Raw genomic sequence first — 14,428 nt, forward strand, 5'->3', positions numbered from 1 at the left:
TAATGTAGTGATGCACACTGCATGCTCTGCAGCAATGCACTGTTTGGGGAGCTCAGATGCATGCGCAGGTTGTGTTGAGCGCACATTCATGCTATGCGCTGTATAATGTAGTGATGCACACTGCATGCTCTGCAGCAATGCACTGTTTGGGGAGCTCAGATGCATGCGCAGGTTGTGTTGAGCGCACATTCATGCTATGCGCTGTATAATGTAGTGATGCACACTGCATGCTCTGCAGCAATGCACTGTTTGGGGAGCTCAGATGCATGCGCAGGTTGTGTTGAGCGCACATTCATGCTATGCGCTGTATAATGTAGTGGTGCACACTGCATGCTCTGCAGCAATGCACTGTTTGGGGAGCTCAGATGCATGCGCAGGTTGTGTTGAGCGCATATTCATGCTATGCGCTGTATAATGTAGTGGTGCACACTGCATGCTCTGCAGCAATGCACTGTTTGGGGAGCTCAGATGCATGCGCAGGTTTTGTTGAGCGCATATTCATGCTATGCGCTGTATAATGTAGTGGTGCACACTGCATGCTCTGCAGCAATGCACTGTTTGGGGAGCTCAGATGCATGCGCAGGATGTGTTGAGCACATAGTCGTGCTATGCTCTGTATAATATAGTGGTGCACACTGCATGCTCTGCAGCAATGCACTGTTTGGGGAGCTCAGATGCATGCGCAGGTTGTGTTGAGCGCACATTCATGCTATGCGCTGTATAATGTAGTGGTGCACACTGCATGCTCTGCAGCAATGCACTGTTTGGGGAGCTCAGATGCATGCGCAGGTTGTGTTGAGCGCATAGTCATGCTATGCTCTGTATAATGTGGTGGTGCACACTGCATGCTCTGCAGCAATTCACTGTTTGGGGAGCTCAGATGCATGCGCAGGTTGTGTTGAGCGCATAGTCATGCTGTGCTCTGTATAATGTGGTAGTGCACACTGCATGCTCTGCAGCAATGCACTGTTTGGGGAGCTCAGATGCATGCGCAGGTTGTGTTGAGTGCATAGTCATGCTATGCTCTGTATAATGTGGTGGTGCACACTGCATGCTCTGCAGCAATGCACTGTTTGGGGAGCTCAGATGCATGCGCAGGTTGTGTTCAGCGCATATTCATGCTATGCTCTGTATAATGTAGTGGTGCACACTGCATGCTCTGCAGCAATGCACTGTCTGGGGAGCTCAGATGCATGCGCAGGTTTTTTTCAGCGCATAGTCATGCTATGCGCTGTATAATGTAGTGGGGCACACTGCATGCTCTGCAGCAATGCACTGTCTGGGGAGCTCAGATGCATGCGCAGGTTTTGTTGAGTGCATAGTCATGCTATGCTCTGTATAATGTAGTGGGGCACACTGCATGCTCTGCAGCAATGCACTGTTTGGGGAGCTCAGATGCATGCGCAGGTTGTGTTCAGCGCATATTCATGCTATGCGCTGTATAATGTAGTTGCTCTGTATAATGTAGTGGTGCACACTGCATGCTCTGCAGCAATGCACTGTTTGGGGAGCTCAGATGCATGCGCAGGTTGTGTTGAGCGCACAGTCATGCTATGCGCTGTATAATGTAGTGGTGCACACTGTATGCTCTGCAGCAATGCACTGTTTGGGGAGCTCAGATGCATGCACAGGTTGTGTTGAGCGCACAGTCATGCTATACTCTGTATAATGTAGTGGTGCACACTGCATGCTCTGCAGCAATGCACTGTTTGGGGAGCTCAGATGCATGCGCAGGTTGTGTTCAGCGCATATTCGTGCTATGCGCTGTATAATGTAGTGGTGCACACTGCATGCTCTGCAACAATGCACTGTTTGGGGAGCTCAGATGCATGCGCAGGTTGTGTTGAGCGCATAGTCGTGCTTTGCTCTGTATAATATAGTGGTGCACACTGCATGCTCTGCAGCAATGCACTGTTTGGGGAGCTCAGATGCATGCGCAGGTTTTGTTGAGCACACATTCGTGCTATGCGCTGTATAATGTAGTGGTGCACACTGCATGCTCTGCAGCAATGCACTGTTTGGGGAGCTCAGATGCATGCGCAGGTTGTGTTCAGCGCACATTCATGCTATGCGCTGTATAATGTAGTGGTGCACACTGCATGCTCTGCAGCAATGCACTGTTTGCGGAGCTCAGATGCATGCGCAGGTTGTGTTGAGCGCATAGTCATGCTATGCGCTGTATAATGTAGTGGTGCACACTGCATGCTCTGCAGCAATGCACTGTTTGGGGAGCGCAGATGCATGCACAGGTTTTGTTGAGCACATATTCGTGCTATGCTCTCTATAATGTAGTGGTGCACACTGCATGCTCTGCAGCAATGCACTGTTTGGGGAGCTCAGATGCATGCGCAGGTTGTGTTGAGCGCATAGTCATGCTATGCGCTGTATAATGTAGTGGTGCACACTGCATGCTCTGCAGCAATGCACTGTTTGGGGAGCTCAGATGCATGCGCAGGTTGTGTTGAGCGCATAGTCGTGCTATGCGCTGTATAATTTAGTGGTGCACACTGCATGCTCTGCAGCAATGCACTGTTTGGGGAGCTCCGATGCATGCACAGGTTTTGTTGAGCACATATTCGTGCTATGCGCTATATAAGTTAGTTCAATGCATGAGTATGGCTCACACAGTGCGGGTCCTCCAGTCTTGTCCAATGTGTACCACTCGAATATACACTGCTGTGTGCAAAGCCATGGCTGTCTAGTATGTGTACCACGCAGATGTAACATAACACTCTCGGTTATAGAATGCAAAACTTGTTAGACAGAATTGCATGCAGTACCCTCTGGGACCACCACACACAATTAGGACTACAGGTGTAAGCAAGGCCAACCTTTGGTATCAGTCTGTACCACACAGTTTGTTGGTAGTGAGCTGAGCAGCCAGGCTTATCTCAAGAGTGAATGTGAGCAGTACACGTAGTTACACAGAGGAATTTCAATCACAGTGGTTCAAGTAGACACTTATACTCAAGGTTTCTAGTTATTACGCAATCATTTATAAAACATTTCACAAGAAGAAGACAACTTAATATTATATACCAATACACTTCAATATATAATACAAAACTCTAAGTTTATGAGACAGTTTGAGCTCCCCTGAAAAAGGTGCCAAATGGCAGTTCAGTTACTTAGCAGTGAGAAAAAAGGTAAAAAGTAAGTTGAATAGATTACATATACTTTCTAGGCAGTGCAAATAGTTTCGGGTCACCAGAATAGTTCAATTAAAGTCAATAGGCCAGGCCAAAGTCAATGGGCTTGCGTTCTGGATAAGAAAGAGCAGTTCTGGTATCAAACAGTAAAGTCTTTCTAAAAATTCTCAGAAGTGGTTTAGGTGAAAAAGAATCATTTGTGGGGTCACAGGCTGATTAGGCCTGCGAGTTGGGAAAGTTTCACCAAATTTCACCGCGAGAGTGGCGTTCTCTCAATTGGGTTGGCACAGTACCGTTGTATGAAGAAAACAAATGTTGCTGAAGTCGTGGTTCCTGGCAGTTCCTGCAGATCTCGCTGTTCCTGAGCCTCAGTCCTGGGGACAAGAGGGAGGACGTTGGGGGACTCCTGCACTGCACGGGATCGTTGAAGAAAGCAAACAAAATGGAGTCACTTTAGTTTGAGTAGTTGTAGATTCAAGAACACAAACTGGTGTCCCTCTCCCTGGTTAAACCTAACCAGCCTTGAGAATGGTATCCAGGTGCCTTACGAGTTGATTTGTCCCACCAACTCAAAGGAAGAAGCCATCCTTGAAGGAGCTTCTCTGTCGAATGGAGTTTGGCAATTCGGACCTGCATCAGGGCTTCACCGGGAAAACCGACGGTCCAGTGGTTGCAGCAGCCGTCCTCTTCCAGCTAGTCTTTGGTTCTTTCAGTCCAGTGGTCGACTCTGCCTTCCAGTCGACGAGACTCGCCTTTCAAACAGTTTTCTCCCTTTCATTCCAGCCTAGCTGTCATTCACCCAGCAGGGTGGCTGTCCTTGCTGGACAGTCAGCCAGCCAATCATGCCAGAGTGCATTTGGGTCTCCTAGGAGACTAAGCACAGGGAGTTTTGGGCACCTCCCTCACTTCCTGCCCACCCCAGACACTCAGACACCATGGGCGGACTTCAGTCCTAAAGCCCACCAAAGTCACACGAACAAAGGGACCAAACCTGGTTTGGCGCTCAAACACAAACACTAAAAGGACCTTTCCAAAAAGAAATGGGGAAAAAAGAAGACCGGGACCTGTTTAAACAAAGGGGCTTAAGGCGCCATCTTGAAAAACATGGCTCCCGTGATTTTTAGCTACCGGCGTTCGCGGTCGGGAAAAATCATGGTAATTCGTTGTAAAACCACTGCCACCAGCCATTTCGATAGGAAAGAGTAGCATTTGACTGCTACATGAGTTTCTAGACATAGGGGATATTAGGTAACCCCTCCAGCACTGCATTGTAAGATGGCGTGTGCTGGGTCTAGGAAGTTGGAAAAGACTAGTAAAGTCAATTTCACTTTACATTCTCCGGGAAACAGTAGTTTATCCCAGAGAAGGTACTTAAACCTTTGGGAAGTCTAAAAAGACATCCCTGTGTCACTTCACTGAAGGTGCTGTGTAACACACATCAAAAGATGATGCCCATGGAGTTATCTAAAACTCGATAATCAAAGAACACACATCAAAACACATGAAAGAGTGGGAAAAAAGGCTCACACACTTTCTAGGTAAAAAAATGAAGTCCTCAAAATCCAGCAAAGTTGCTGGAGGTCTCTAACATGAAGGGAATTAGCACATTTATAAGAATTCTCCCTAACACTTAGACAAGTGTACAGACGTATTCAGTGAACTCAAGTGGTCAAACAGTGTACCAATGAGACATGGGAGGGGTGTACCATTCATAAATCTGGGCTGTGTTCACTTCATGCATAAAGCACACAGTAGACTTCCCAACCATCCTGGACACTCATCAAAACTGCCCGCATGACACATAAGGCAACCATTGCCTACTTGCGAGTCGCGACTCAGGTGTAATGCTAGACCATTGCACGAATCAAGATTAAACCAGGAGACAGGCCTTCTCTTGCTACGCCCGGCACCTGGCCTACTGGAACACCATACTGAGGCCTTCATGCACCTGCATTCCAGGACGGGACTGAATACCCTGGTTATATGCCGACCCCCTAGTGTGGGATTCACAAGCTAGTACAACCTGTAACTTCCCTGTCACCGCACTCTGTTGCTGCCTAGCTAGTTTCAAACTATATAAACCAATAACAAAATACGAATGCAGAGTTCAAGCCGACCAGATATGAAGTCAGTATTCAATTCATATATTTTTTCCAAACTCATTTTTAAAATATTTGATGCTGTTTAGCCTGTCCGGGTCAAGATTACAGCAAGTCAAACGTGTCACATTTAATTGACCTCTCAGAATTTTTCTTCTGCAAGTTGTTTCTTTTATTTTTTATATGGTTAACTTTCTTTTAATTTGTAGAAGGTGCAGCCGTGACCCTCTGCCTTTTCTTCTAACCGATTGAGTGTGGAATGACTGTGGATCAAATGCATTGTGGGTATGCAAATTAGCCCAAATGCAAACCTTTTCTGCAGGAAATTGTCTTTGTCTAAGTGGGCAGTGCTTCTTCATACTTAACTTAATCAACCCAAGACAGACATTTGCAAGATCATGAACTTATTTAAAACATGAATTTTTGTTAATCCATATATGATTTAAACATGGTTTAAACGCACTAATTTGGACTAATTGTATCGAACATCTTCTTGGGGGATACTCACAATTCCCTCATAAAAGGGTTGGGCTCACGTGCTATGCTCGCTCCTTCGGCGAAATATGGGGCCACTTTGAAAATAATTTCCAGGGCCACTTTTGGTTCCCAGTCCAGCTCTGCGCCATTCATTGACGTTCTGGGCTCATAGAACAGGAGCCCTGCAGTTTTCTTAAACAAAACCAATAATTAACTTTTACGTAAGAGAACTGTGTGGCTTACCTCAGACTGGAACACTTTGCTAGACCTGGTGTTAGTGCGCTGACATGTTCCGGATTCAGTGTAATGTGGGCGATATCAATGTTTGTATGTACAGGAGCATTCTTTACACAGAAAGCCAGCACTCTGCAGTCCATGACACTCAATTCTCGCTGCAGGGATCTCCCACACACCTGAATGGTGTCAATGTGCTCCATTGCCTGTTCCACAAACTGTGTATCTTGAATCTCGTACAAGCAGTGGAGCAGATCCATCTGCTGATCAGTAATCTCACAGCAGCCTTGGCCGATTTCTTGCTTAATCCATGTCTGCAAGGCAGGTTTTGGGTCTGATGAAATCTTCCACTTAAATGTCTCCTCCATCTCCTCCATCTCCTCCATCTCCTCCATATCCTTGAGTGCCTCCTCATTGAGGAGACCAAAGAGAAAGCGCACAGTCAGTGCCAAGTGATTCTTTTCCTGTTTTCTGTAGTCATCCAATAAACTCTTCACATCTCCTTCTGGGCACTGCCCAGGTCCTGGTGATGCTTTATCATCTCCCAGTAAATAAAACAATGCAGCAAAAAACTCCTGTAAGCTCAAGTGCAGGAAGCTGTACAACAAGTAGTCTTTGTTTTTTATTTTCAACACGTGATTATTTAGGAATAGGGACTGAATGGCCGGCATATCTAGGCTATGTCGAGTGATATCCCCTTTAGTAAATAGTACTTTCTTTTCATAGACGCCATCTTTGGCCAATGCACACAACCTCTTCAGGGCTGTGCAGGTAATGGGCTGCTCTGAGCCACTGCACTGTTGCGTTAAGGCACTGGAGAGAAAAGACATGTAGACAGAAGTGGTGGTCCTCGAGGCATACACAAAGTCATTGTGTTCCTCCTTCTGCTGCTGAAGGACGGTGCAAACACTCCAGCAGATGATTGGCACAAAACACATAGTGAAGAGAACTTCATTCTCTTTCACAATCTTAAAAGCTTTTACATATAATTCCTTTCCGAAAAACCTAGAGAAATAGTCCTCCCGTTCCTTTTCAGAAAAACCGAGAATTTCTGAAAAGCGCTTATCCTTCATGCATTTCATGAGGGTCTTCACAGCAGAGGGTCTGGTTGTTATTAACAGGTATGACTGTGAAAGATACCTCTTCCTTATTAAATGTATTAATGTTTTCTCAACTGGATTCTTACTGGCATGTAGAAAGTCTTTAGGCACTTTAAGTTCATCAAAGCCGTCAATTATGAAGAGCACTTTTTTGGGGTCTGCCTCTACCTCGTCCATTGATAGGGGCATTCCCCCATCACAGCTGTGTGAGATGAGGTCTGCGATGGTCTCCTGCCCTCCGCTCTGGTTATGTTCTCGGCAGTGTATGTAGAAGACATATTCAAACCTGTCCTGGAAGAGTTCCCCTGAGGCCCAGTCCAGCATGATCTTTCGGGCTGTCGTGGTCTTTCCAATGCCGGCCGCTCCCTGGAGCACAACAGTTTTGGGGACGCGCCCACCATTTTCAGGTGCAAATAAATCCCCAATGCACGAGTACGACATTGTAGATCTCTTGGCCATCATCTCCAGATGTCTCTTTCCACAGGACGTTAGTTCATGCTTTTTCTCTTTCTCTGCACCTGGACGATCATTCTTTACAATGAGGAGTTTTGCATACATTTTGTTTAATGTCACATGTTCACCCATCCTATCTCCTGGCTCTTTCATGCTTCTGAATTCTTCCATGACATATTCCTTATACTTCCTCTTGCGATCTGTATCAGAAGAGAAAAGAAACACGTAGAATGGTGAGGAAGAGTTTGGCTAGTAAATAGTCTCCAGCATAAACACTAGAAATATGTAAAATGGCAGGATTGTGTACAGTCCATAATGCTTGCGGAAGGTCTACTCATTGATTGGAGCGTCTCTAAACTGCTCTGTGCAGAGTGTGGAGCAGATTTAAAAGGGCAAATGTTTCTTAAAAGCACATCTTATGGAGAGTCTTCATAGGAGTATTTCAGGTACTCTAGAGTGACATCGGGGCAGATATTATTCAGATTTCCAAACTCTCGCCGTTTCAGATCTACTGATGGCAAAACAGAACCTTCTCTTCATCCCACAGAGAAGTGGGCACCTCCCAGCAGGGGGCTGTACCAGTTCATGACTGATGTCTTAATTAGCATTCAGGTTCAGTATGGCCCCACGTTGTCTAGGGGAGGCCTGGCAGCTGGTGCGTGGGCACGTACCCCAGACCTTGAGTTACCTACCTTGGCGTCTGCATCGCCCCCATAGTGGTGAGTCTCAGGTTTGTAGCTCACAGTGGCAGCTGCCTGGCGCTGGCAGACATGGTAGTTGCCTTGGCCTTTATAATGTTTGCGTATTGCTGCACAGATTCCTGTATGCAGGGTTGTCTGGCAGCGAGGCTGCAAGGATTCCTGTACGCAGGGGTATCTGGCATGGAGGCAGTAGGGATTCCTGTATGCTAGGGTATATGGCAGGGAGGCTGCAGGGATTCCTGTATGATAGGGTATTTGGCAGGAAGGATGGCAGCAGGGATTCCTGTATGCTGGGGTATCTGGCACGGAGGCTGCAGGGATTCCAGTAGGCAGGAGTTTCTAGCAGGGAGGCTGCAGGGATTCCTGTATGATAGGGTATTTGGCAGGAAGGAAGGCAGCAGGGATTTCTGTATGCTGGGGTATCTGGCACTTAGACTGCAGAGATTCCTGTATGCAGTGGTTTCTGGCAGGGAGGCAGCAGGGATTCCTGTATGCAGGGGTCTCAGGCAGGAAGGCAGCAGGGATTCCTGAATGCAGGGGGAATCCGGCAGGGAGGCTGCTGGGATTCCTGTATGCAGGGGTATCTGTCAGGATGGCAGCAGGGATTCCTGTATGCCGGAGAATCTGGCAGGGAGGCTGTGGGGATTGCTGTATGCTGGGGTATCTAGTAGGGGGTTGCAGGGATACCTGTATGCTGGGTTATCTGGCTGGGAGGCTGCAGGCATTCCTGTATGATGCGGTATCTGGAAATGAGGCAGCAGGGATTCCTGTATGCAGGGGAATCTGGCAGGGAGGCTGCAGGCATTCCTATATGATGCGGTATCTGGAAATGAGGCAGCAGGGATTCCTGTATGCAGGGGAATCTGGCAGGAAGGGTTCAGGGATTCCTGTATGCAGGGGTATCTGGCAGGGAGGCTGCAGGGATTCCTGTAAGCAGTGGTATCTGGGTCTGGTGGGAAGGCAGCAGGGATTCCTGAATGCAGGGGGAATCTGGCAGGAAGGCAGCAGGGATTCCTGTATGCAGGGTTTTCTGGCAGGAAGGCTGCAGGGATTCTTGTATACAGGGGAATCTGACAGGAAGGATTCAGGGATTCCTGTATGCAGGGGTATCTGGCAGGGAGGCTGCAGGGATTCCTGTAAGCAGGGGTATCTGGCAGGGAGGCTGCAGCGATTCCTGTACACAGGGGTATCTGGCAGGGAGGCTGCTGGGATTCCTGTATGCAGGAGTATCTGGCAGGGAGGCTGCAGGGATTAGTGTATGCAGAGTATCTGACAGTGAGGCTGCAGGGATTCCTATATGCAGGGTTATCTAGAAGGGAGGCTGCAGGGATTCATGTATGCAGGGTTTCTGGCAGGGAGGCTGTGCAGATTCCTGTATGCAGGGGTATCTGGGTCTGGCGGGAAGGCAGCAGGTATTCCTGTATGTAGGGGTATCTGGCAGGAAGGCAGCATGGATTCCTGAATACAGGGGGAATCCGACAGGGAGGCAGCAGGGATTACTGTATGCATGGGTATCTTGCAGGAAGGCAGCAGGTATTCCTGAATGCAGCGGGAATCTGGCAGGAAGGCAGCAGGGATTCCTGTATGCAGGGGTCTTTGTCAGGGAGGCTGCAGGGATTCCTGTATGCAGGGGTATCTGGCAGGGAGGCTGCATGGATTCCTGTAAGCAGGGGTATCTGTCAGAAAGGCTGCAGGGATTCCTGTATGCAGAGGTTTCTGGCAGGAAGGCTGCAGGGATTCTTGTATACAGGGAAATCTGACAGGAAGGGTTCAGGGATTCCTGTATGCAGGGGTATCTGCCAGGGAGGCTGCAGAGATTCCTGTATGCTGTGGTATCTGGCAGGAAGGCAGCATGGATTCCTGTATGCAGGGGTATATGGCAGGAAGGCAGCAGGGATTCCTGAATGCAGGGGGAATCCGACAGGGAGGCAGCAGGGATTCTTGTATGCATGGGTATCTTGCAGGAAGGCAGCAGGGATTCCTGTGTTCTGGGGTCTTTGTCAGGGAGGCTGCAGGGATTCCTTTATGCAGGAGTATCTGGCAGGGAGGCTGCAGGGATTCCTATATGCAGGGTTATCTAGCAGGGAGGCTGCAGGGATTCGTGTATGCAGGGTTTCTGGCAGGGAGGCTGTGCAGATCCTGTATGCAGGGGTATCTGGGTCTGGCGGGAAGGCAGCAGGGTTTCCTGTATGTAGGGGTATCTGGTAGGAAGGCAGCATGGATTCCTGAATGCAGGGGGAATCTGACAGGGAGGCAGCAGGGATTCCTGTATGCACGGGTATCTTGCAGGAAGGCAACAGGTATTCCTGAATGCAGTGGGAATCTGGCAGGAAGGCAGCAGGGATTCCTGTATGCAGGGGTCTTTGTCAGGGAGGCTGCAGGGATTCCTGTATGCAGGGGTATCTGGCAGGGATGCTGCATGGATTCCTGTAAGCAGGGGTATCTGTCAGAAAGGCTGCTGGGATTCCTGTATGCAGAGGCTTCTGGCAGGAAGGCTGCAGGGATTCTTGTATACAGGGAAATCTGACAGGAAGGGTTCAGAGATTCCTGTATGCAGGGGTATCTGGCAGGGAGGCTGCAGGGATTCCTGTAAGCAGGGGTATCTGGCAGGGAGGCTGCGGGGATTACTGTATGCAGGGGTTTCTGGCAGGAAGGCTGCAGGGATTCCTGTGTTCAGGGGAATCTGTCAGGAAGGGTTCAGGTATTCCTGTATGCAGGGTTATCTGGCAGGGAGGCTTCAGGGATTCCTGTAACCAGGGGTATCTGGCAGGGAGGCTACAGGGATTCCTGTATTCAGGGGTATCTGGCAGGAAGGCAGCATGGATTCCTGTATGCAGGGGTATCTGCCAGAAAGGCTGCAGGGATTCCTGTATGCAGGGGTTTCTGGCAGGAAGGCTGCAGGGATTCTTGTAAGCAGGGGTATCAGGCAGGGAGGCTGCAGGGATTCCTGTAAGCAGGGGTAGCTGGCAGGGAGGCTGCAGTGATTCCTGTACACAGGGGTATCTGGCTGGGAGGCTTCTGGGATTCCTGTATGCAGGAGTATCTAGCAGGGAGGCTGCAGGGGTTCGTGTATGCAGGGTTTCTGGCAGGGAGGCAGTGCAGATTCCTGTATGCAGGGGTATCTGGGTCTGGCGGGAAGGCAGCAGGGATTCCTGTATGCAAGGGTGTCTGGCAGGGAGGCAACAGGGATTCCGGTATGCAGGGTTATCTGGCGGAAAGGCAAGCAGGGATTCTTGTTTGCAGGGGTATCTGGCAGGGAGCGTGCAGGGATTCCTGTATGCAGGAGTATCTGACAGGGAGGCTGCAGGGATTAGTGTATGCAGAGTATCTGGCAGGGAGGCTGCAGGGATTCCTATATGCAGGGGTATCTAGCAGGGAGGCTGCAGGGATTTGTGTATGCAGGGTTTCTGGCAGGGAGGCAGTGCAGATTCCTGTATGCAGGGGTATCTGGGTCTGGCGGGAAGGCAGCAGGGATTCCTGTATGCAGGGGTATCTGGCAGGTAGGCTGCAGGGATTCCTGTATGCTGTGGTATCTGGCAGGAAGGCAGCATGGATTCCTGTATGCAGGGGTATCTGGCAGGAAGGCAGCAGGGATTCCTGAATGCAGGGGAATCCGACAGGGAGGCAGCAGGGATTCTTGTATGCATGGGTATCTTGCAGGAAGGCAGCAGGTATTCTTGAATGCAGGGAGAATCTGCCAGGAAGGCAGCAGGGATTCCTGTGTTCTGGGGTCTTTGTCAGGGAGGCTGCAGGGATTCCTGTATGCAGGGGTATCTGGCAGGGAGGCTGCGGGGATTCCTGTAAGCAGGGGTATCTGTCAGAAAGGCTGCAGGGATTCCTGTAAGCAGGGGTATCTGGCAGAGAGGCTGCAAGGATTACTGTATGCACGGGTATCTGGCAGGGAGGCTGCAGGGATTCCTGTAAGCAGGGGTATCTGGCAGGGAGGCTGCAGGGATTCCTGTATGCTGTGGTATCTGGCAGGAAGGCAGCATGGAGTCCTGTATGTAGGGGTATCTGGCAGAAAGGCTGCAGGGATTCCTGTATGCAGGGGAATATGACAGGAAGGGTTCAGGGATTCCTGTATGCAGGGGTATCTGGCAGGGAGGCTGCAGGGATTCCTGTAAGCAGGGGTATCTGGCAGGGAAGCTGCAGTGATTCCTGTATACAGGAGTATCTGGCTGGGAGGCTGCTGGGATTCCTGTATGCAAGAGTATCTGGCAGGGAGGCTGCAGGGATTTTTGTATGCAGAGTATCTGGCAGGGAGGCTGCAGGGATTCCTGTATGCAGGGGTGTCTGGCAGGAAGGCAGCAGAGATTCCTGTATGCAAGGGTATCTGGCAGGGAGGCAACAGGGATTCTGGTATGCAGCGTTATCTGGTGGAAAGGCAGCAGGGATTCCTGTTTGCAGGGGTATCTGGCAGGGAGCCTGCAGGGATTCCTGTATGCTGTGGTATCTGGCAGGAAGGCAGCATGGATTCCTGTATGCAGGGGTATCTGGCAGGAAGGCACCAGGTATTCCTGAATGCTGGGGGAATCTGGCAGGGAGGCAGCAGGGATTCCTCTATGCTGGGGTGTCTGGCAGGAAGGCAGCATGGATTCCAGTATGCAGGGGTATCTGGCAGGAAGGCAGCAGGGATTCCCGTATACAGGGGTATCTGGCAGGAAGGCAGCAGGGATTCCTGAATGCAGGGGGAATCCGGCAGGGAGGCAGCAGGGATTCACATATGCACGGGTATCTGGCAGGAAGGCAGCAGGGATTCCTGAATGCAGGGGTCTCTCGCAGAAAATCTGCAGTGATTCCTGTATGCAGGGGTATCTGTCAGGGAGGCTACAGGGATTCCTGTAAGCAGGGGTATCTGGCAGGAAGGGAGCAGGGACTCCTGTATGTAGGGGTATCTGGCAGGAAGGCATAGGCAACACTACCCATCTCATTGCTTTTCAGTTACTACAATGTTATTCTGGTTGTAGGGTGTTCCCTGGAAGGTGTTACTCCGCTAGGCCAGGACTGTCAGAATATTCAATAAGCAAAGGTAACGCCATTGTAAACGATGTACATTTAAATGCACTTCTAATGAACAAAATACATGAAGTTCAGAAAGAGAAGGTTGACCTACTACCTAGTGCCTGATTTAAAAGACAATGGACAGAAAGTTGATATCTGATTACAGTGCTTCAGGGATTACAGTGCTTTAGGGAATCATTTTACAGTGCTTCAGGGAATCATTTTACAGTGCTTCAAGGAATCATTTTACAGTGCTTCAGGGATTACAGTGCTTCAGGGAATCATTTTACAGTGCTTCAGGGAATCATCTCACAGTGCTTCAGGGAATCATCTCACAGTGCTTCAGGGAATCGTTTTACAGTGCTTCAGGGAATCATCTTACAGTGCTTCAGGGATTACAGTGCTTCAGGGACCCATTTTACAGTGCTTCAGGGAATCATCTCACAGTGCTTCAGGGAATCATCTCACAGTGCTTCAGGGAATCATGTTACAGTGCTTAAGGGAATCATTTTACAGTGCTTCAGGGATTACAGTGCTTCAGGGAATCATTTTACAGTGCTTCAGGGAATAATCTTACAGTGCTTCAGGGATTACAGTGCTTCAGGGAATCATTTTACAGTGCGTCAGGGAATCATTTTACAGTGCTTCAGGGAATCATCTTACAGTGCTTCAGGGAATCATCTTACAGTGCTTCAGGGATTACAGTGCTTCAGGGAATCATTTTACAGTGCTTCAGGGATTACAGTGCTTCAGGGAATCATTTTACAGTGCGTCAGGGAATCATTTTACAGTGCTTCAGGGAATCATCTTACAGTGCTTCAGGGATTACAGTGCTTCAGGGAATCATTTTACAGTGCTTCAGGGAATCATTTTACAGTGCTTCAGGGATTACAGTGCTTCAGGGAATCATTTTACAGTGTGTCAGGGAATCATTTTACAGTGATTCAGGGAATCATTTTACAGTGCTTCGGGGAATCATCTTACAGTGCTTTGGGGAATCATTTTACAGTGCTTTAGGGAATCATCTTACAGTGCTTCAGGGAATCACCTTACAGTGCTTTAGGGAATCATTTTACAGTGCTTCAGGGAATCATTTTACAGTGCTTCAGGGAATCATCTTACAGTGCTTCAGGGATTACAGTGCTTCAGGGAATCATCTTACAGTGCTTCAGGGAATCATCTTACAGTGCTTCAGGGATTACAGTGCTTCAGGG

The 14,428-nt window shown here is 49.0% G+C and overlaps 1 protein-coding gene across 1 annotated transcript in view; it reads right to left on the reverse strand.

Annotated features, from left to right (window-relative positions):
• Positions 1-14,428, reverse strand: part of LOC138452918 (NACHT, LRR and PYD domains-containing protein 12-like) — a 2,075,892-nt gene that overhangs the window by 1,074,283 nt on the left and 987,181 nt on the right. The window contains exon 4 of the mRNA XM_069605266.1: positions 5,969-7,712. Coding sequence (XP_069461367.1) covers positions 5,969-7,712 — 1,744 coding nt within the window. The remainder of the gene's footprint in view (positions 1-5,968; positions 7,713-14,428) is intronic.

Source organism: Ambystoma mexicanum, chromosome 4p (assembly GCF_040938575.1).
Source record: "Ambystoma mexicanum isolate Mex_15411 chromosome 4p, UKY_AmexF1_1, whole genome shotgun sequence".
Lineage (NCBI taxonomy): Eukaryota > Metazoa > Chordata > Amphibia > Caudata > Ambystomatidae > Ambystoma > Ambystoma mexicanum.